The sequence below is a fragment of the Sciurus vulgaris genome (assembly GCF_902686455.1).
Source record: "Sciurus vulgaris genome assembly, chromosome: 12".
Lineage (NCBI taxonomy): Eukaryota > Metazoa > Chordata > Mammalia > Rodentia > Sciuridae > Sciurus > Sciurus vulgaris.
The window spans coordinates 80,816,736-80,840,837 of record NC_136473.1 but is presented as its reverse complement, the minus strand read 5'-3'; the positions used below and the strand labels follow the sequence as shown (position 1 = coordinate 80,840,837).

The 24,102-nt window shown below is 45.3% G+C and overlaps 2 protein-coding genes across 2 annotated transcripts in view; one reads left to right on the top strand and one right to left on the bottom strand.

The window, feature by feature from the left end:
• KDM5B (lysine demethylase 5B) overlaps positions 1 to 10,071 on the bottom strand; it is a 73,840-nt gene extending 63,769 nt beyond the window's left edge. Inside the window, exon 1 of the mRNA XM_079107230.1 lies at positions 9,656 to 10,071. Coding sequence (XP_078963356.1) covers positions 9,656 to 9,859 — 204 coding nt within the window. The 5' untranslated portion in view covers positions 9,860 to 10,071. The remainder of the gene's footprint in view (positions 1 to 9,655) is intronic.
• LOC306641893 (alpha-1,3-mannosyl-glycoprotein 4-beta-N-acetylglucosaminyltransferase-like protein MGAT4E) overlaps positions 1 to 24,102 on the top strand; it is a 91,590-nt gene extending 67,488 nt beyond the window's left edge. The window contains exon 2 of the mRNA XM_079107241.1: positions 21,930 to 24,102. Coding sequence (XP_078963367.1) covers positions 22,274 to 23,377 — 1,104 coding nt within the window. The 5' untranslated portion in view covers positions 21,930 to 22,273 and the 3' untranslated portion in view covers positions 23,378 to 24,102. The remainder of the gene's footprint in view (positions 1 to 21,929) is intronic.

Below are 24,102 nucleotides of genomic sequence, written 5' to 3'. Positions count from 1 at the left end.
TGACCCTTCCTGTTAAGCATGCATTGGAATTATTTAAATTTGTTAGATACACATGCCCATCCATTTGTACGGTTTCCACAAAATATTATTCCATACTAGAAGAAATAAAAATACACTTGTTTACAGATTTACAGGTAAACTCATAAATCACCAAATAAAAATTCGCCTAACACAAACTCCTGCATGCACACACAAGAAACACACATCTGCCTGCACATTTTCTGCAATAATTTGTAAACTGTCCCACATAAAAAAAAAAAAAAATTTAATCTCAATTTTTTTTTTTTTTTTTTAAATAATACAGGTACGGGGCCAGGTGTGTAGCTCAATGGTAGAGCTCTTGCCTAGTATGTACAAAGCCATGGGCTGGATCCACAGCTCTGCAAAAAGAAAAAATAGTATAAAAAATATCCAGGTACAGCTGGGCATAGTGGTGAGGCCAAGGTAGGAGGATCTCAGGTTCAAAGCCAGCTTTAGCAACTTAGCAAGGCTGTATGCAACCTAGTGAGACACTGTCTTAAAATAAAATAAAAAGGGCTGGGGATGTAGCTCAGTGGTCAAGCGCCCTTGGGTTCTATACCTGGTAGGGAAAAAAAAAATCCAGATACAGAAAAGCTTCATCTAAAACAACAGAAGAATGACATTCTACATTTTCTAGTTTTGACACTAAGCTTTTGCCTTTTCAAGTTTCACTTTTTTAAAAACAATCCCTTCTATTTGGGCAAAAGGAGGGATATATATTTGGCACTAACCATTGTCTCGCTAAATCTACCCCCTAACTCTTCTTAGCAATGGGCAAATAAAGCTTTGGGATTTAAGCTCCTTGCAATCCATCAATTAATTAATCTAGACAGCAACCCTCGGTCAGTGTCAGATCTCCTTAGAGGAGATGAGAAGGCATACACTGGGGCAAAACAACTTTGTCCAAGGTCATGATGGAATTAGATTCAAAACTCTATCCACCTGTTTTTAAAAATCTAGAAAGAATACCACCTCCTCCTGTCCTCTCTTACATAATAAAATTACTGGCTTTTAAGTAATAAATAAAACACATCCATACAACTAATTTTTGCCCCTGCAAAACAATCTTTAAATTGTACAGCATTTTACAAGAGACTGAAATATGAAATGGAATCAACAAGTTCTAAGTCATTTTGTGAACTTCTGCCTGGTGGTGTCTCCTAAGAAATGCAGTTACCCTCAGGAGGAGGGAGTGGGAAGTCCTAAGATTTTAAGGGATTACTGGTAGTAAATATTTTTTGATGATATAATTTCTGAATTACTCACTTTAAAGAAAATATCTGATAACATGTTAGTTAACATATAAATGAGGGCTGGGATTGTAGCTCAATGGTAGAGCACTTGCCTAGTATATGTGAAGCACGGGGTTCGATCCTCAGCACCATATAAAAATAAATAAAATAAAGATAGTGTCCACCAACAACTAAAAATACTAAAAAAGTAAATAAATAAATGAAACAAACTGCAATATCCATCCTGCTTCAAGTCAAACTACCATTTTGTACAGAAAACCCATCAACAACTCCATAGACTCTTCGAATTCTCATTTCCCTAAAACTCCTTTTCCCAAAAGGGACTTCATTCTGTTTCTTGGTTACTCCCGACTCTCAACTCTGTTCTCTCAGACTAACTACACACTCTGACCAGAAGACCCCTTCCTAAATAGAAGAAAGTTGAGATAAAAGTCTGGTCAACACAAAATGGACAGATAACAGAGACTGGATAGATGCTGATAAAAAATGCACTCTACCCCCTCCCCACTCCCTCACCTCTAGCCTGAAGATGGACAAGTGTCTACAAAGGTCCCCAGAAATATGTCATTGCAACAAAGCTACTGACTAAAACTGAGAGACACACATCCACACTAATTGGGCAAAGTGACCATCACTCACTAAAGATTAGAAAGCTCACTCTGAATTGTCCAAATGTCACCTATAACCTGAACAGGACCAAAGGTAAGCCAAGGGGCTGGGGATATGGCTCAGTGGTAAAGCATTTGCGTAGCATGCATCAGATCCTGGGTTTGATCTCCAGAACTGTCCCCCACCACCAAAAAACGAAATAGGCCAAGTTGTCCATTCTACAACTGAATGTTACTAGTTGTCTCAATACTGATGCTGATGCTCTTTCTGCTGTTATATACAGAAAATAGCTAAAAGGACTTTTATATACTTTTGTGTATGCCTGAAATTTTTCATAATAAAAAATATTTGATTTACAATAATAAAAAAAAAAAATTCCCACTGGGAGGATGTCTCTGGCAGAACAAAGTTTTAGAGACTTTCAAAGAGAATTTTAAAAATGGGATGAATCTAAGGTGGTATTTATAAAGGTACATGGCAACAATGCTTTGGGAGGAATGGTCTACAATTAAAGATTTGTGTTCAAGCTGGGCAAGGTTGTAGGTACTTCTAGTGTCATCTTCTTGAAGGCTGGGGCAGGAGGATCATGTGAGAATAGAAGTTCAAGGCCGGCCTGGGCAACATAGACCCTGTCTCTAGGCGGGGTGGGATTTGGGTATTTAAACCATGATCAGGAAAAAAGTACTAAAAGGAATGCACTTAGTCAAATCCCACGTTTGTTCGAAACATAATTATGGAACTAAAATGCCTCATTGTCCTAGAGGCAGCTTTTCTTCATTAGTATGGTTTAGTTCATAAACTCAGTTGTAAAAGCAAATTCACCATACAATTCTTCTAACAGTTAATGGTCCCCCCAAAAAAGAACTTTTCTAAAGATGTACAAAGGTCACCTTACTTTAATAAGGTGTACAAAGGTCATTTTCAATCCCAAACTAGGACATGGCAGTTAATAAATACTGAAGAAATCCTAGCTATGTAGGATAGCACACACCTATAATCCTAATAATTTAGGAGGCTGAAGTAGGAGGATCACAAGTTAGAGGCCAGCCTCAGCAACTTACCAAGCAAGACCCAGTCTCAAAATAAAAAATCAAGCCGGGCACAGTGGCGCACACCTATAATCGGGAGGCTAAGGCAGAAGGATCTCAAGTCCAAAGCCAGTGTCAGCAACTTAATGAAAGCCCACCCTGTTTCAAAATAAAATATAAAAAAGGATGGGGATGTGGTTCAGTGGTTAAGTGTCCCTGGGTTCAATCCCTGATACAAAAAAAATTTAAATTAAAAAAGGAATGGAGACATAGCTCAGTGGTAGAGTATCCCTAGGTTGAAACTCAGCACCAAAAAATGAAAAAAGAAAAAAGTCCTTATTAGGGTGCATAGGATTATCATGCCTAAAACGAGTTTCTCAAACTCAGGTTTTATTTTTATATTGTTTTTTTTTTTTTTTTTTTTTGGGGGGGGGGTTGGTTTTTTTTTTTTTTTTTTTGTACAGGGGATTGAACCTAGGGGCACCTCTACCACTAGCTATATCCCCAGTACTTTTACTTCTTAAGATGGGGTCTCACTCAGTTGCTGAGACTAGCCTCCAAATCACTGGGACTATCAGTGTGTACCACCAGACCCAGTTACAACTCAGATTTTTTAAATGTAGCTATTATGGGCTGGGGATGCAGCCTAGTGGTAGAGTAGTTGTCTAGCACGCAACTAGGTCTGGGTTCAATTCTCCATCCACATGGGGAGGGGGAAATGTAGTTACAAGTTCCTCAAACTTTAAAATACCAAAAGTTAGTTAACAGCAGTCCAGGGATATGGCTTTCCCAAGGCATAATCCCACTCACCCCAAGAGCCCCATCAGCATTCCTCTGGTGAGTCCCCTTCAGGAAACCCAAACTTTTAAAAATATTGGAGAACATACCCCTCCAATTCCTAACACTTATTCACCTAATTAATTTTTTTTTAGGTTGGCAATAATCTCTTGCACTTTAAACAGGCAATATAAGCATAATCTCTGGAGAATAACAGACTTCTATCTCAACTTTCTTCTGTTTAGGAAGGAGTCTTCTGGTCAGAGTGGGTAGTTAGTCTGAGAGAATAGAGTTGGGAGTCAGGAGTAACCAATAACAGAACGAAGTCTCTTTCTGGAAAAGGAGTTTTAGGGAAATGAGAATTAAAATTTCACAACTTCAACACAAACCAAGCAGAAAGGACTGGGAGAGGACAAAGGCAAGGTCTCCAAACTCACAGAGATGGCATTTGCAAAGAGGCACATACTAGGCTTCAAAGAACACAAATACCAAGAACTTAATTAGCATTTTTATTTTGGGAGAGATGGGCTTTCCCTTTTTTCTGTGGCCTATCTTAATGTGGATCAATTAAGACAACAATGAGGTTACAAGCACCTACAAAAAGATCCTAAGATGGTACAGAAGCCAGGTGGATTTTGGAGGGAGGGGGCATAGTAGTAGGGACTGAACCCAGAGTGGCTCTAGCACTCAGCCACATCTAAAGCCCCTTTTTATTTATTTGAGACAGGGTCTCATTAACTTGCAGAAGCTGACCTTGAACTTGTGATCCTCCTGCCTCAGCCTCCCTGCAAGTTGGAATTATAGGTGTGTACCACACCTGGCTTGGCTTTATTTTTTTTTAAATCAAATAGTTAAAAATAATTTCTTAACTTTCTAAAAGTAAACTCCCCTCACTGGGAGTCTGCCCACCTATATTCAAAATATCCCAACATCCTGGACTTTGTTATTGTCCCCCAAATTAAACAAATAAATAAGTTTATCAGTAACCTATCAACCAGAAATGCTCTAAGACTAGGTAAATAGATCATAAAATTAAATGCCTTAGAGACGAAAAAAAGAATGAAATTAAGATTTTAAGGGCTAGGTTTGTATCTCAGTGGTAGAGTACTTGCCTAGCATGTGTGAGACACTGGGTTCGATCCTCAGAACCACATAAAAAAAGATTGTGAACATCTACAATTAAAAAAAAAATTAAGTTAGAAAAAAAGAGCTTATGGGGGTACTGGGGTTGTGGCTCAGTGGTAGAGCGCCCGCCTAACATGTGTGAGGCACTGGGTTCGATTTGCAGCACCACATATAAATAAATGAATAAAATAAAGGTCCATCAACATCTAAAAAAAAAAAAATTAAAGAGTATATAGGGTGCCTGTAATCCCAGCAACTTTGGAGGCTGAGGCAGAAGATGGGAAATTCAGGGCTGGCCTCAGTAATTTAGCAAAGCCATAAGCAACTTATGGAGACCCTGTGTCAAAACGAAAAGTAAAAAGGATTAGGAATATAACTCAGGGATAAAGTACCCCCAGGTTCAATCCCCAGTGGGGGGGTGGGAAGGAGGGTTAATAATTTTCTTTTTTTTTTTTTTTTTTTTTTTTTTTTTTTTTTTTTTTTTTTTTTTTTTTTTTTTTTGCGGTGCTGGGGATTAGAACTCAGGGCCTTGTGCTTGCGAGGCAAGCACTCTACCAACTGAGCTATCTCCCCAGCCCAATAATTTTCTTTTTTGTTTCTAAAATAAAAGAATTCAAATCCTGGCTTTATAGAGAACCCTTATTATTAACACTTTTCAAAGGCAATTCTGTATTCCTTTTATTCTTTAAAAAGATTTAGATTACATGTTTAAAATTATATCCTATAATCATGGGAAGGGACATTTTTCCAGTGGGGCCGGGGATGAATCTTTAGCTGACTCATTATGTGCAATATTATTTGTATTCCACTCTAAAAGTCTATTTGTTGATAAGCTCACTAAGAGTTTTAACTAGATGAATATGTTCCTGACTCCTAGTGCATTCCATATGCCACTGGAAAGTCAAATGTAAGTAAATATCCTCTTCACAGACTACAACAAATGAAGTATATTTTTGCTTTGTTTAAGGCAGGTACTTGTGACCTAGAACTGCGGGACTTCATTCAAACTCCTACCAAGTTTTTCCTCCAGGGCAATACAGTCCTAAATTTGTCTTAAAAAGCAATTACAAACTGGGTGCAATCGTGCACACCTGTAATCCCAGCTACTTGGGATGTTGAGGCAAGAGGATTACAAATTGGAGGCTGGCCTCAGCAATTTACAGAGACCCTGTCTCAAAACAAAAAATGGTTAAGGAGGTGGTTCAGTGTTTCAAGGGCCTCTGGGTTCAATCCCCAGGATCCCCTGCAAAAAATGTAGGTACAAGTGGGTACAGGGTTTCTTTGGAGGAGATAAAAATGTTTTAAAAATTGATTATGACTGTACAACCCTGTGAAAATACTACAAACCAATCAATGTATACTATAAACTGTTGAATTGTATGACAGGTTTATTTTAAAAGTTATTTTTAAGAGAAATTTCAAGTTTTTTCTTTTGTTCAAGGATGTTTCTATTTTTAAGATTTAATGTGACCAAATAATAACCACAACCAAAGTAAGATCTTATTCAAAGACGCTGACTATGTTAAAACAAAGTAGTTTTTTACTTTGGCTATAAAGATGAAGGGAAACTAATGACCACAGAAGTTAAAGCTGAAAAAAGTATCTGTTGTGTCACTTGGGGTTTGATCTAAATCTCTTAACTTTTGGACATTGCCAAAGAAATTTGTGGAATTTGCCTATCTATGGCCAAATGTTGGATGTTTTAAGGCAAGAAAGTTATTAAAGTCATCAAATATATCTCTATAAAACTTGGGAGGATTCAAAAAAGGATATACTAAGCAGCTAACTATTCTCATCTAATAGTTACACCCCTAAAATTCATGATCTCCAAATGCCAGAAAGAGATATGGAAACATCACTTTAAAAACATTAAAGAGGAAATTAAATTTGCATTTTAAAGGCAACAAAACCAGAAACCAGATTACTTTTAAATTTAAAAAGATCTCAGCTCAAAAAATAAATCTGGTCATCCTACATATTTGATATAATTTGAAACAAGGTTTACTTTTCTCTTTAAACTTGGGTTTTGAGCACAATCATTACTTTTATTTTTAATCTTACTATATTTTCACAAATTTCTGTGTACCCCTATACTCCCTTATACAAAGTAATATAAATATTCTAAGTATTCACAAGCCAAACAGCTCAGGACCCTCACTAAAAAAACAGTTAAAAACTTAAGCTACATAAGTACCGCTAATTAAAGATATAAAGGTAAAAACAAAAGGAAACAAATTCTTTATAATTCTATCCTTTACCTCCTAACAAGTAAAACACCAAAGGGCCCAAGGCCCCTTTTAATACAGCCACTGGTGGTCCAAAACTCAACGAACAAAAATCATCTACAAACAGGCATTATAAAACTATCACCATGGAAAATTTCATCTCTTCAAGTGTTTTGTTTTTGTTTTTGCTATATTTCAACTATATGGAACCACTTGTTCACAGTTAGTTTTCCTAAAAACAGTTGCTAAAACAAAGACTGTTTACATGTCTTAAGAAGCCTTTGTTCCAAGAAGACCCCTCTTCAAGAGCCATAACTTCTGGAAAGATTTCCCTTTTTTTGGTTATATCAACAGCAAAAACCCCCAAACTCTTTCCATTTGGCAGAGGAGTTTGTTAAACAAAGGAGGAAGCAAGCCCCCTTCACACAAAGAAGGTCTACAAAACAGAGCTCTGGTCATGTTTGTAGATTATTTGTTTCTCCTTACCCCTTCCTCAGGCTGTAGCACATAGTACTCTCAATACAAAATGGTGGCCATCATGTCTGTCTGACATTCAGGGTGGGAAAAGGCAATACAATCGTATTTTGCAAAGACTACCATTAATGTGTTAGCCCAGATGAGAAAATGGGTTGCCAAACCTAACCAGAACACTATCTTTTCAGTAAAAGGAATTTATAAAAGGAAAAGAAAGCAAGATAAAGGACTTACCCCAGCCCTAGTATACCACAATACCAACATGGAGGACAACTCCCAGGAACCTAACTCGGAACCTAACTCTTCACATTTTGGTTACCATGAACTTGCTCGGGTGGCCCAATTTCTTAATAAAATCTCATTAATGCAAATGTCCAACATTCGTATTCATCCTTCCTTGCATCTGCCATAAAGCTAAATTGCTGAATATTTGGAACATTATTCTCCAAGAATTAAAATCTTGGCTCTAACCAGACCTAGTGTAACTTTTGCAGGCCTCTTTACACTCTAAAGAAATGCACTTCCCGCAAGCAACAATAATCAACCTTGTCCACTTCCCTGGAAGAAACGGGTCTATTTTCAAACATTTTCCCCACACCAGCTGGCCAGTTATGTTTTGAGGCTATATTTCATCTCCATTTTCAAATTTATCCAAGAAAAAACAAAGTCTGGTGTCCGTGTTTTTATTTTTTATTGCGGGGGGGGGGTAAGTAAGACTTATTGGGAGATCTCCCTCAAAACAGCTTTTCCAAAACATGATTACGTACGGAATCCCAGCAACTCGAAATGTCATTACAAAGAGCAAGTTTAAGGGACGGGGCGGGGGGGGGGGGTATGGGGGGGCGGGGGGTCTTTTTCCACTTACGGAGGGGGGCGGGGAAGAGGTGGGGAGAAAATTCTTAACAGTAGGAAAGGCAGTTAAACCTCCTTTCAACCGTCCCAGCCCGTCCAACCGTCGTTTAGGCCAACTCCGACTCGGATCATCCCAAAAGGTGGGCGAAAAAAGAGGGGTGTCGGAGCGCGCCCAGTTCCGGCCGGGGGGTGGGGGACAGGGAAGGGGTTGGCCGGGTTTCCCTCCGCGAACGTTGGAGCCGTTAGGTTGTCTCACAAACACCGCACCCCTCGCTCCAGCCCCAGGCCCAAGGCGCTCCAGCCAGGGCTTGCCGGCTCACTGGGGGCGTGCACTGCGGCTCGGGCAGGCGGGGACCCGGGGTGAAACCCTCCGAGGGCTGGTCGTCTGACATCTGCCCCTGCGGGCACGGCCTCACCCCCACCCCATCCCACCAACACAGCCGGGCCTCCCCCGGGAGCCGCGCGGCGCGGCCAGAAGTCCGCGTGGGAGCATCCGCGAGCGTGGCCGGGCATCGGGGCCCACCGCCGCCTGTCCTGCCCACATCGTCCCCAAAGTGCCCCCAAACACTTGTGCCCCCCTCAGCACCTCCGCTCCGGGCCTGACCCGCGGCTCCTCCCCGCCCCCCGGCAGCGCTGGCCTCCCCTCCTCGACCCGGGCCAGGGGGCCACCTGGAGACCCCGGGACCAGGGGGTAGGGGATGCCCTGGTCTGGAGGGTGGGGCGCCCAGGTGAGGGCCGCTCCGGGCCGACGCCGCCACCACACAAAGGACCAGGGGCTCCCGCCGCCATATTGAAAACTTTCCTCCTCGCACGACAACTCGAAAGTCCCCCACCCCCACCCCATCACACACCCCCGCACCCCGGGGGAGGAGGCGAGGACCAGCCTGCGGAGCCCGGCCGGGCCCAGAGCCCTCCCTCCACGCCCGCGCCTCGGCTGAGCTCCGGGAGGAAACTCCCCCGCGACCACCTCCGGCTCCTGCCACCACTCCACCCGGAACCGAACCCGAACCCCCAGGCCGGGCCGCGCACCCGTCCGCCCGAGCCCTGCCGCGACCCGGCCCTCGCGTGGCATCGCCGAAGCCCCCGCTCTCCCACGCTCCTAATCTCCCACCCTGGAGAAGCCCGGGTCTTCCTCCCACTGCCTCAACTCCGACCCTCTGGGCAGCCCCAAACTTGACGAGGCCTGCGGGGCGACTGCTCCCCACGCCCCGCGCCTCGGGCCTCCGGGCCCCGCGCGTCCTCGCTCCCTCCCCCAGCCGCGAGCAGGATCCGGGGTGCTGGCGTGACTCACCGGCGGCGGCCGCACCTTACAGATCCCGGTCTGCTCGGCTATGGGCCGGATCTTGTGGATGAAAGCGAAGGGGTCCGCGAACTCTTCCCAGCTGGGCTCGAAGACCGGACACTCGGGAGGAGGCAGGAACTCGCCCAGCGGGCCCGGGCCCCCAAGGGGCAGAGCCGGGCGCGGGCCCTGGGGCAGCGCGGTGGCCGGCTCCATCACCGCGGGTCAGGCAGGGCCGAGGACAGGGTGGGCTCCGGGACCGCGGCTGCGTGCTCCGCTCCGTCCGAGACCTGTACAGACGCGGCTCGGGCGACAGCAAGTCCGACTTGTACTAGCAACGGCAGCACCTTGGGCTTTTTCAGCCTTCCTCCGACGACGTCTTGCCGCTAACCCACGCCGTGCGCCTCCGCCGCCACGGCGAGGAAAAAGAGTTCCACCCCACCCCCACCCCCACCCCGCGCCGAGCTCCCCGCCCCGCCCCCGAATCGGGAGGGGCCGGGCCTTCCGCCCGGGATGGAGTTTATCCTTACTATTGAGTTGCGCCAACATTTACTGACCGTTTACTTTGTATCAGAGTTCCTGCCCTCGAGAAGTTAATAGACGGGTACAGAAGATCGGACCCACAAGGAGATCTTTCAATCGTGTCAGTACGCTGTACCATGGATATAAGTATACACTTGGTAAAACCCAAGAAAGACAGAAAGAGTATTGAGAACGGGGGAGGATTTTCCAGGTAGAGGGAACGGCTTGAACATAAGAATAACATGGATGTCAGAAGGCAACAGTAATGATGATTATAGTACTTCTGAGAACTTGCACATCCTAGACACTGTTCTAAGTGCTTTGTATGATTAGTCATTTAGTCTACACAACAACCCTATGAGTTAGGTATTCTTACTTACATGTTACAAATAAGGAAGATTAAGCAATTTGCCCCAATACATAGAACTATTTACTGATGAAAACTATTGGGAAGTTGAGCATGTTGCAGGGAAAAGAGTTATATCATATGACAAGGTTGGATTTGAAAGAACAAAAGGCTCTTGAAATAATCTTGAAATGATGGAGCCTAAATTAAGACAGTGATGCTATTTATTAGGAGGAAGAGTTGCAAATGCAGGAAATAAAATTTAGCGATCAAGGGGAAGGAACCATGAGTATTAAGGATGAGTCCAGTGTGTGACATACCTGTCTGAGTGGATGTTGGCCCCCTGACATTGGCTGGATATTCATTCAGATCTTACTATACATAAGTCATTATAGGGAAAAAGATAATGTATTCACTTCTGGATATGTTAAGTTTAAGGTATCTCTGGTACATACTACTGGAGATATTCAACGGTTGAAGGGTGTAAATAGAAAGGAGAGTTATTATAACTGGAGACATGAATCTGGGAATTATTAGCACATGGGTAATAGTTGTTATGTAATGCTACTTGTGCAAGGCATTGTCCTAACAATCATACCGGGAAGGTATTGCTATTATCCCCATTTTGCAGAGCAGGCAAGGGAGGCACAGAGAGGGTAATTTTGAGATATAAACATGTATGAAGCACTTTTTTTTTTTTTTAGGAGAAGAGTATGTTTAGCCCCAAAAAGGTGATCAAGTTCAAAATGTAGACTTTCAACACTGAACTGATCTCCTTTATTCAGAAAGCAGCCAACCCAATGAAAGGACAGCTTACCATGGTCTCCATAAGGAGTCATCAATCACTGGAGCCCTACCCCTGCTTTCAGATTCATCAAGAGTAAGGGAATCTCTTATCCTTTAGGATCCTCAATTAGATAAAGACTGGAAGGGAGGGAGGAAAAGAAAAGGAGGCCTCTTCTTCATTAAACTTCCCAGAGGTACAGCAGTCCTTGGAGATGGTAGACCTTTTCTTAGATCTCTAGGGCTTTGGGACCTGGATAAGCCTTTTCCTTCTTCCCACTAAAATAGAGCCTCAAGCAAAGGGGGGCAGCTGGCAACCTTATTGGGGGGGGGGGAATCAGTATAAGATAGTGGATATGGCAAGGTGTTATGGTAGAATATAGGTAGTGGATATAGAGGAATTTGTGCAATTTAAACTTTGCTGAATATTTAAAAAATTTTTTCACAATAAAGTGTTGGTGAGAACAATCATTATTGTGTGCATTTGGGGGGCCATGTCTAGAATTTATGTCCTGTCATGTGCTATCTCTTAGGAAAGCAGTAAGAATTTTGATCCTTTGGCGTTGGCATCCTACGAGCCAGGTGGATACAACTTCGACAAAAAAATCTCGACATATGTGAATTGTCACTATTTAACCGAAGAGCACAGGAGGAATGAGTCTAAGAAAACCTTTCTCAATTTTCAGCTGTATGGTAGAACTCCCTCTCGCTCTCAACTCTCAAGGTCTCCCAATCCTGTTTCCTCCATTTCCGGTAGTGACCCTAAATGATGAGCTACTATAGCTCCCAGATCGGGCAGCAGCTGTTTGGCTCCGCACGGACCCGACGTGACGTTAAGGGAGGGGGCGGTTGCCAGGATAGCTAGGGGAACCTAAGGACCGAGAGAGCTCTCCTGGAAGGCGACAGCTCCCCCGCCCCGCAGAAGACGCTTCCCCTTGCCCTTTATGATGTGTGTTTACATGTGCGGAGGGATCCCTCTCCAGCTGACAGCCACACCGCGACCGGCTCTTCTTTTTTTAAAGAGCCTAGCCACAGGCCGTGATTGGCCGCGGCCCGGGCGCATCAGCCTCCGGGGGCGGAGCCCGGGCCGCATTGTCTCTTCTGGGGCCGGCAGGACGCCCCAGAGGCCGGACCTGGGCAACCCCGGCCGGGAGGTGCTGGGGCTACGGTTCCCAGAGGGCCGGAGCAAGGCCTGGGCGGGGCCAGTTCCAGGTTCCCGGGGGAAAGCGGGGCAGCAGCCCAGGCGGCCCGAGCGGAACCAAGCCCCGTTCCGAGTGCCACGTCTCCAGGAACCCCCTCCTTACTCTTGGACAACACTCCGCCCCCGCCCGGGCCTCCGTCCCCCAAACTACCCCCATTTGTGCTGCTCCAGATCCTGCGGAGACATTTCTAGGATCGTCATTCGCTTTCGCTCCACTCGGCCCCCAGACCTCACTTCCCGAACCTGCTGGATCCCACCCCGGGCTGCTCCCCCAGATCCGCCTTCGCCCCTAGATTCGCCCGCCTGCTGCGGCGTCCCGGAGCTTCTTCCGGTCGCCGAGATGGGAAGACCACTGTCCTGGGTTCCAAACTGAGAGAGCGACTTTGCTCTACCTCCGGGTTCCTCCGCTAACTGCCGGGAGACTCGGCCAAGGAATGATGGGGGGCAGGCCTGTCTCCCGAGCGGGCCGGGGAGGGGGCGGCGGCCAGCCCAGCACGTAGCGCACGTGTAGGGCCCGCTCCCCACCTCCCCCGCCGCCGCTGCCGCCAGGGACGACTTTCCAGGGCTCCCGCTGTCGCCCGCGCGTCTCCCTGCCGCCCTGCCTGGGGGTCAGTGCGCCTCTCGCACACCCTTCCCTCCGCAGCCCTGCTGATCCTTCTCTCACCCCCCAGCGTCCCCAGTGCACAGGCTGGAGCATCTCGCTTCCCATCCTGATTCAGGCAGCCCTCTCAGCTCACCACCTCTGAGGCTCTGCAATGTTAGATGTCAGATTCCGCTGGGCAAACCACAAACCTACGGGATTTGTCTCCTTGTTTTATTTATTTTGTTTATTCCCGCAATGCTTGGATCCTACCCCTTATCCCTGTACTAGTAACTCGGTATTTGTCGTTTCTTCCACGGGGTCCCGCCCTCTTCGCGCACACGTGCCTCTCCCCGCAGATAGTAAGCCGCTAGAGGGAAGGAGTGAAGTCTCTCTCTGCCCAGCACCCGGCACGTGGTAGACGCTCCAAAAATGCTGAAAGGGAGGGGAAATGGCCTTGATTTCTGTGATTCCAATCGGCTGAGGATAGAGCTAAAAGAAACCGCTTGTCCACACGAAGCTGGAAAGAAGCTCACAGCAGACCGGAGGTGGAGTGCTGGGGGAGCCCACACGGTGGGTGAACACGGGATAAAACCGTCCCTTCCTAGTCCCCCCACCTCCGTCCCCTGCCCTGCTTAATTCTCTGGAACCGGCACCCTCTTCGGCTACGCTGGTCTCTTCTGTGGGACTTCAGTGCTCCTGTTCCGCCTCAACTCCAGCCGTGGGCCCTGCAGTTCACACCAGTGTAAAGGTTTCATTTCTGTCCTTAGGAAGCTGAGTTTAGGTCTTGAGGAGGCTCCTGGTAACAAAATACCTTTCCCTCCTTCCCATCTCCTCTCCCTCTCCAGTCCTGGCTGTTCCTTTTCTTCATTTTGGTGCTGGGTATCACACCCAGGGCCTTCTGTGTGGTAAGAAAAGGGTTATACCAGAGCTACACCTTCTCCAGTCCTGGTGTCTCTTCCCTGCTGACTCAGCCCAACTAATATCCACGTAACTGCACCTTCAGACCCAAACTTTGGTTTACCTGGGTGTGGGGCCTAAAGGGCTAGACCCTAGTATGGGACAGGCACTGACAAATGGATTGTTCCCACGGTGCGGGCCACCCTGCCTATGGGGGTTGGGAGGGGCAGAGTAACACACCAGGACTTCAGGGCGTTTCTTCCCATTCCGGTTGGGCCACTTTAGAGTCCTGGAACTTCCAAGGAGCAACATAGTGCATGCTTCTGAGAGAAGCTGAGAGGGAAACCTGCCTTCCCTCTGTTAGTCCTGCAACTTCACCATCAGCACCCTGAGCTGGGGGGCCCCTTTCAGTATGCTCAATGGCCTTGGTCAGTTGGAATATGTGGAATTCCCTGTATCTGGGATGAAAGTCTTTAACAGGATAAAAGACTGCAACACTGTCAGAACTTCAGAAAGCACCACCCCATCAACCATGCCCCTTTGAAATTAATCATGCTGAGCACAGAGTCTGGTAGACTAAATGGTAAATATTCATTCCCCTTTTTCTCTTCCTTGGCAACAAGGGGTGATATATGAACACCTGGACATACTGTTCTAACATGAATAAGACAGGGCCACTGGTCAGGAATATTTCAGTCTACTAACCTTATGAAGTAGGTGGTATTATTGTCATCATTTTTCAGATAGAGAAATTGAGATTCAGAAAGGCTGATCAGTCAAAATCATACCAATAATAATAGTAGGGCCAGGACTAGAATGACCATCCGTGTATCTGCCTTTGATCTTCCCTAAACACCAGGCTGATTGCTCTAAAGCTAAGGAAAAAGGACATAGAGGCCTGGTATCAAGTTCACCACCAGCTGACCCATAAACTGTCAATATCCATTGTTTCCCTCTGGGCTACACACAGTGACTTCAAACGTTGACTCATCTCACCCAGTCATGGTGGCTATTCAGGAGGCTGGGATAGGAGGATCACAAATTGGAGGCCAGCCTCAGCAATTTAATGAGACTCTGTCCCAAAAATAAAAAATGAAAAGAGTTGGGGCTGTGGCTCAGTGGTAATTCGCCCCTGTACCAAAACCCAAAAATACTTTCTGTGACCAGTGAAGTCATTCACAGAGTCTATGGAGAAGTGAGAATGCGTATCCAGCTGCTACTCGGGCCGTCACCGCTGAGACAGGGATCGCAGCAAGTTCCACATTTTCAAGGTAAGCCAATTATTTAGGCTTTTATGTAAGCTCTGCCAATTTTTGAACGTTCAATTTTTATTCACATTTTTCAACAGTGTAGAGGCCAAAATAATATGGCTTTGGTCTGACTGTGCCCTGTGTGGAACCCGCTCCCTCTTCACCTGCCAGCAGCCACCAGTGGCAGAGGGAGTTTGAGTCCTTCAGCAGAGACAATGGTTGCCAAGGGAGCGCCTGCCAAGCCACAGGGAGAGGCTGGACCAGAAGTGCCTCCTGTCCCATCCTTACCCAAGGGATTCTGTTCATGCTCCCAGGCCTTAAGGAGAACACTGACTTCCAGCTAAGTCACAGTCAAACTTAAAGTGGCAACTGGCATTTTGTAGCAAGTGGCCTACCCATAGCAACTATGTTGGGGAGGAGCCTAGAGCTTTTTTTTAATACTGGGGACTGAACCCAGGCTGCTTAACCATGGAGCCACATCTCCAGCCTTTTCTTTTTTTTTTTTTTTTCTTTTTGAGACAGTCTCGCTAAGTTCCTTAGGGTCTCCCTAAATTGCTGGAGTTGACTTTGAGCTTGTGATCCTTCTGCCTCAGCCTCCCAAGCCACTGGGATTACAAGTGTGCAACACTGTGCCCAGCTGTGCTTTTTAATATTTATTGTTACCTCTCCTTGTTTTGGTTTGGTTTTTTTGCCTCCTGCAAATCCCTCAGAGAAGTGGGAATCTGATGGCAGGATCCAGAAAGGTTCTCAGAGTGCTGTACATCTGTGTAAGCGTCCAAAAGCAAAACCAAAAGCAAAATTTACAAATAAAGGGAGATGGACTTTTCAAACATGAGGGAAGGAAGTCGATGCTGGCCTCTCTGGTTGCAAGTGCTAGTTGTTCCTACCATTTATTAAGTGCTTGCTATGTGCCAGGTGTTTTTATATGAATGATCTGTTTTCATCTTCATAAGAATTCTCAAGGCTGTCATTATTATCTTCATTTGATATATGAGGAACTGTGGTCCAGAGAGGCTGAGTCATGTGGCCAAGGCCACATGGAAAAGAAGTTTAGCAGAACCAGATTCTGACCCAGGCTGTCCCAAGTCCAGAACCCAAGCTCTTAACCATCATGTTTCTCCTGCCCTTCTCTAAGTATTGCCCAGGCCTCTTGGCACGGCTGTGCTCCCAGCACCTCACATGGTGCTTGCTGAAGAACAGATGAGCACTACTACTATCAAAGGGCTCCTAATAAGAAGTGACGGAAAGAGCTGCTGAGCATGTTGAACTGTGACCAGTGCAATTCCAAGGGCTAGGTAGAGCATTGAGTAAAACAAAGTTCCTACCCTTCAGGAGCTTATGTTCTAGACATATGCCACTGTGCTCAGCTGATTTCTAATTGTAAAAGTCTCGGACCGTCATATAGATAGATTATAAGAGAACAAGGCTGAAGAGGAGAGACCAATTAGAAAGTGGTTGCAATAGCGCAGGCAGGAGATGATACTGAAAGGGGTCATATTCTATATAAATTAGGGGGAAAATGGTAACAGGTCTAAATAGATTGAATGTGGGATGCTCAGAAGAGAGAGGCATTAAGGATAACTCAGACTTTTTTCTCTCTGAGTAATCAGGGACATGGTGGTGCTAGTGACTGAAAAGAGAGAAACTGGGAGTCAGCGACGCCAGAAGTAAAAAACAATCTGTCATCTGTCTTCGTTCTGTTAAAGTTAAGATACCTCTTTGATTCCAGGTTTCGGTAGGCCACACGGGTGCATGTGCACACACACACACACACACACACACACACACACACACACACAAATGTTGAAATACCTCTTAATCATGCAAATGTTTATTATTATTATTATGCTTCTTATTCATACAAATAATCAAGTAACCTGGAGCTCACTCAGAACAGGGATCACAATAACAGTCAGGGCTGGAGATAAGATTTGAGAGTCCCAGGCAAGGTAGCACAGCCTGTAATTCCAGCAACTTGGGAGGCTGAGACAGGAGGATTGCAAGTTCAAAGCCAGCTTCAGCAATTTAGCGAGGCCCTAAGCAACTTAGTGAGACCCTGTCTCTAAATAAAATATTAAAAAGGGGCTGGGGATGTGACTCAGTGGTTAAGCACCAGTGGGCCAGTGGGTTCAATCCCAGGTACCAAAAAAAAAAAAAAAAAAAAAAAGATTTGGGAGCTACCCCATATAGCACACATAGCCACAGACTATGGCACCTGGGTAAAATGCCCCAGAGAGTCACTATGAATAGGTCCACCGACAGAGCCCCAGTACATATCTACATTGACAGGTTGGAAAGAGGATGAGCCAGAAAGGAAACTGGGAAGAAATGTCCAGTGCTCAAAGGCCGGGACAGTGGTCAGCGTGTCAAGGCTGCTGGGAGCTTGTGTGTGAGGAGAGAGAAGGCGAAAGGAAGTGGGCTGACCAGAAAGGCAACACTTCCAAGGGCCGCTTCCCAGCAGTTTCAGAGGAGTGGGACAGAATGTGAATTCAGGGAGGCATTTTGCTTTTAGCCTTTTTTTCCCCCATTGGGAGATCAATCTCCCTTTCATGGTGATGGGAATGGCGCACTAGGGAGGATGAAGGGGTCATGCAAAAGAGAAAGAGGATAAATGCAGGGTGAGGAACACGAGGTGAGTGGAGTGGAAGTCCAGGCAAAGTGTGTGTGGAGCTGGTGGTGGGGATGGAGAGAATGTGGCAAACAAGGACATGGGGGCCACAGTGAGGTGGGGCTGGGGAGTCTATCCATTTTCTCTGTGAAAAGATACAGGTGGTCTTTAGGGTGAGAGCCAATGAATAACTCCCAATTATGAAGCATGCTCTTCTCACCTGTAAGTCCTGTCATGCGTACCTCTGATGCTAGGGGAGTAGGTGGCAGGGACACAAGAGCAGCATCACAGAGGGAGCTGAGCTCAGGGGCAGAAACCTGTGGAGACCCCAGATTGTGGTGCTCACCCTGGCTCTTCATTCTTTACTCCTAGAGCGATTGACCCTCATTGACCCTGCTCCCCTTATTCTCTCTCTACTCCACTTTCTGGAAGTCTGTGGATCTCGGTGGGCTCACTGCTAGCAGTCTTCCCACGTGACTAGTCAGCGTCACAAGTAGGACAGAAAGGAGACAGTTATATCTGTGGCGATGAAATCCTTTAACTGAAATTGTAAAGCCTTCTTATTCTGTGTGCACGTGTTTATGGTCTGGAGAAGTCCATTTCTTTTACATGGAAGTTGGTATCTGAGTCACCTGGGTGACAAAAAGCCTTTGCTAAAGTGAAACCAGGTAAGAAAAGCTTTCTGTAAAGCCTACGATCACACATATTATTTTTATAGCTTATAACTCTATGAGTACTATTTTATAACTCTAATCAAAAAATTATCTGGTTAGAGGAGGAAAATATGTTAGCCTCAACCAAAATATCAAAATGGAAGGCATCAAAATGGGGACATCAGAGAATCGCATGGTCTCTGGGGCACAGAGATCACTGACCACAATTTCTGTTCTTTTGTGTCCTGAGCATGTAGGGGAAGAATTGAGAGTGGGTAACAAGGCATATTAAAGCCTTTCCTCTGATAATCTAGAAGCAATCAGAGAAACACATTCTCACTACAGAAAAGACACCAAAGAGGAAGAGGGCAGCATAGAAGCACTTTTGAGGCTGAGCTGGCCTGAATAACACAACGCTCATGAAAAGATTGTTTTACTCTAAGTTAACAGAGTCATGTTTTAATCAAGGTCTATAAGATTAAAGATTGGAATTAATTAAGGATGTCTTTTTTCTTAAAAAAAAAAAAAGGCAAGAAAAGTACCGTTTTGGCATAGAATTCAGGAACACTTCGATTTCAGCTATTTTAATAAATAGTTTTATTTTTGTTTTAAAAAGGGCTGGCTGAGGCTTCAGTGGCCAAATCTCTAAAGGCCTAGTGAGCCCTCATCATCTTAAGTAGGGGAAACTTTGGGAAAGTTGAATCTCCCAACAAACCGTTGAAGTGAAGCAAATGTCATCTCAGGACAGGTGATCTTCCCTGTTTTACTTATGTTTTCTTTTAGTTTGGGGGACTGAACCCAGGGCACTCTACCACTGAGATACATCCCAGCCCCCTTTTTATTTTTTATTTTGGGAGAGGGTCTCACTAAGTTGCCGAGACTGGCCTTGAACTTGGGATCCTCCTAAGTCACTGGGATTACAGGTATGGGCCACCAAGCCCTGTGTGAACTTCCTTCTTTAGGCATCAAATAAAGCTATATTGTATCTATTTATATTCCTAGATCAGATCAAATAATGCATTTGGACATAAGTTAACAATGATCATGAGGTAGGACAGAATTTGGTGGGTAGGGCATACAAGCCGGGAGCCTTGGAGGACAGAAGGGAAGTTCTAGGCGTGGGCAGGAGGGGAGAGTCCTCCAGTTTTCCCGTTGACTTTTTGTCATAGGAGCCGCATCCCAAGGCAGATACAATGTGGTGTCCCACCAGGCGCTGCTTCGTAACCTCAGTGGGCATCCTGTGGCTTATCTTCATTTTGAAAGTTCCCAGGGAAATTGAAGATGAACAAAACACGGTGACTATTAAGGGCCAAGTAGCAACCCTTGCTCTCAGTTTGGGAATTGGGGGTATGGGGTGGGAATAGTGAGGACAGGCAGATTCCCCAGAGCACCTGGGCTTTCCTTTTCCCTCTACCTTTCCACCTGAGAACAGGGAGCTCCAAGGGAATTGGGGCATGAACCTGGATCCATCAGTCCCTAAAAATGCTGCCTCTATTTTTTGAGGAAGCAGATGAAAACTGCTTGAACTCTGAATCCTTTGACTAATGACAAGGGGCATCCTGAAAATACACTGGACTCACCCTGGAAAGGGTGGGCCACTCCACCTCTTTCCCTAGAAAAACTAATGGGTAACCCCTGGGAGGAGGATACTTTTTTTTTTTTTTTTTTTTTTTTTTTTAAGAAAAGAGGTATATGTTTGCCTTTGTCAATGCCCCAGGAAACCAGTTATAACGATAAGACCTCGGTACCCATAGAAGACTGGCAGACCATCACCTTCAAATATATGGAAAAAATCCAGCGCAGAAGAAAGAGTGAGTATCAAGGAGGGGAGGGATGGCATGTACCAGGGAAGCAGGACATCAGGAGAGGTATGGTAGCTAGGAAGGAAGGAGCAAGAGGAGAACAGGCAGCACTACACCCAGGAGTATTTCACTCTGGCAGACAATTCTCTCCCCACTCCCCAGGGCATTTACATATCAGGAGTATGAGAAGAAGGAAAAGGTAAATCAACATAGAATAAATATGTCAATCACATAAAACATTACTGAACATTACATTGTATTTACTTTCATCTGCAAGAGTATACCTGTTCATGGTAGGTAAACAAAAAGGAGCATGAGTCTCCTTATTTTATGGAATTTAATATTTGAGTCTGCAATTATGATTGATATCCTAGGAATGAATGACTATGTGCTTTGTGCATGGCTGTAATTCCAGCAACTCCAGAGGCTGAGGCAGGAAGATGGCAAATTCAAGACTAGCCTTAGCAATTTGGTGAGGCTCTAAACAACCTAGTGAGACCCTGTCTCAAAATAAAAAAATAAAAAGGGATAAAAAAATATATAAAATAAAAAAAATTTAATATTAAAATATGGGGATAGGAAGGATAGTAGAAATAATCAGACATTATTAGCCTATGTACATATACAACTATTCGACGCTTGGGATTCTATATCATGTATAACCAGAAGAGGGAGAAGTTATACTCCATGACATATGATGTATCAAAGTGCATTCTACTGTCATGTATAACTAATTAAAACAATTCTAGCTACTCAGGAGGCTGAAGCAGGAGGATCACAAGTTAAAGACCAAGCTGGGAAGCTTAGCGAGATGCTGTCTCAAAATATAAAGTAAAAAAAAGGATGGGGTTATAGCTTGGTGGTGGAGTGTCCTTGGGTTCAATCCCCCGGGTACCATGAGACAAAGAGTGGGGTTAGTGGGTGTCTAAGAATCACACAGTCCAAGTCCCTTGGCTTTATGGCTTTAGAACTAAACAGGGGTGAAAGGACTTGTTCAAGACCACAGTTGGTGGCAGAACTGGGACAAGAACTTTGGGCTCCTGACTTCTAGGGAAAGTTCTTTTTCTGATATACATGTCTTCAAAAGGGAACTTTGAGAAGATGAACTGGGTAAAAACAAAACAAATTATAATAACTATAATAATATCTATTATCTATTGAGCACATAAACCAAATATCTCAAACTTTAAGGGTTAAAGACTCAGAGGAACCCATAGGGACTTAGCACCACCTAGCTTAGTACTTCTCAAACTCTCATGTGTATATATCACCTGGTGTTATTATTAAAATGCAAATTCTGAGGTAAAGGGCAACATTTTCATGTGTAGTTTGGCCCGGTGGTGCTTGCCTGCAATCTCAACTACTCAGGAGACTGAGGCAGGATTGCAAGTTCAATGCCTGCTTGGGCAAGTCAGTGAGACCTTGTCTCAAAATCAAAGATTAAAATGGCTGGGGAGCCAATCGCAGTGGCGCACACCTATAATCCCAGTGGCTTGGGAGGCTGAGGCAGGAGCATCTCAAGTTCAAAGTCAGCTTCAGCAACTTAGTGAGACCCTGTCTCTAGATAAAATACAAAAAAGGGCTGGGGATGTAGCTCAGTGGTTGCATGCCCCCTGGGTTCAATTCCCAGTACCAAAAAAGAAAGGTTGAAGATGTAGGTCAGTGACAGTGACAGAGCACCCCTGGGTTCAATTCCCAGTACTGCAAAATAAATACATAAATGAGATACTGTGTGTTTAATAAGGCTTACAGATGAAGCCCATGTTGCTGGATTAGGAACCACACTTAGTCATGATACAAATATCACCTCTCCAAAGGAAAGAAACAGGATAGAGAAGAGAGAAAATCTCCAATGACATCCCCATCCCTACTTCTTCTGACAACCCTCACTACCACTGTACACTGATAATTGTCACTATATTACCTCCTTAGCATGGCTGACGGTGGGAATCTCCTCAGTGGCTCGATGGACTCCAAGTGGCCTCATGTACACATTGGTCTCCCTGTACCAAGCCTCCTCTCCTGAGGAGGAGAAACACCTCACAGTACTGATCCACCTGGCAGATTCTGACCTCCCTTGGCTCAAAGAAACCATTGCCCATATTTCAAGACTCTTCAGTCCACAGATCTTGGCAGGGCAGTTGCTGCTGATCCATGCTCCACCTGATGTCTACCCTGCTGTGGATGGCACTAGGAATGAGGCCAATCGTGGGGGATTCTACTCCAAGCAGAATGTGGACCACGCCTTCCTCATGAGCTTTGCCACAAATCTCTCTACCTACTTCCTGCTCATCGAGGATAATGTCTTTTGCTCCCCCAACTTTTTCACCCAAATTTATTCACAGGTGACTACCATGAAGTTCCAGCATTGGGTGATACTGGAGTTCTCTGACATAGGCTTCCTTGGCAAACTCTTCCACAGCAGGGACCTCCCTCTCCTGGCCCATTTCCTCCTCCTTTTCCACCAGGAAAAACCCCTTGACAAGCTGATCCTTCATTTCCGCACCCTTATGGTCCAGGAGAAATCAATTCTCTGCAGACCATTTCTCTTCTATTATAGGATGTCCCACCCCCGCTTTGATGACAATCCAAAGGCCATATCGGGTCCAAAAAACAACCCTTATGGTCCTGACAACCCCCCTGCTGCTGTTTTCACAGATATGACAGTTTCTAATGTTCATTTCCCCTGGGAGGCCTACACTCTGGATGAGTCCTACTTTTGGACACACGATGTTAATGTAGGGGACCATTTAACCGTGATTTTGAACCGTCCAACGAACCTGAGAAAAGTGCAAGTGATGACAGGTTCCATCATGGATGGAAAGTATGCCCTAGGGAAGGGGCAGGTGGAGCTGGGCTACGACCCTGAGGGCATGCCTCAGTACTGTGCCACGTTCGTTGTGCTGGGCCATCTTGTGGAGGGACAGCTGTCTCAGGAGATATTTCTGAAAAGCATGGGACACCAAGTGAACTGTGTGAGGCTGGTGGTCAAAGCTAGACAGGATGGTGGCCTCATAATCAGGCACATCTACCTATGGGAAGAAAAGGTCAAAAAGGAAAACCTGATCAGAGATGAGATAAATCATTAAAAGTATGAAAAATTAAAATCATGAAGCCATTTCATTCTAGCCTATGTGACATACGAAAGATACAAGGGAAAGAGGAGGCAGGAGGATCACAAGTTCCAGACAAGCCTCAGCAACTTAGTGAGACCCCCACCTTAAAATTAGAAACGTGGGGGCTGGGGATGTAGCTCAAGGGTAGAGTGCCCCTGGGTTCAATCCTCAATACTCTGGAGAAATGCCTATCCAAATCCTTTGCATTTCTCCAAAGAAGATATCAAATAGTCAATAAGAACATGAAAAAAATTGTGTTTCATTATCTTTCATCATTAGGGAGCCAGTGCAGTGGTGCACACCTGTAATCCCAGCTACTCAGGAGGCTGAAGCAGAAGGATCACAAGCTGAGGCCAGTCTCAGCAATTTAGAGAGACCCCTATCTCAAAACAGAAATTAAAGGGGGTTGGGGATCTAACTCAGTGGTAGAGCGTCCCTGAGTTCAATCTCCAGTACCACACCCACCCTCCACCATTCCCTGCCCCCCAAAAAACCCACACATACAATGCAATCCTACTGCACACTCATCATGATGGCTATAATTAAAAAACAAGGTGGGCTTGGTGATGCACATCTGTAATCCCAGCAACTCAGGAGGCTGAGGCAGGAGGATCACAAGTTCAAGGCCAACCTAGGCAACTTAAGGAGATCCTATCTCAAAATAAATAAGAAAATGGCTGGGGATATAGCTCAGTGGT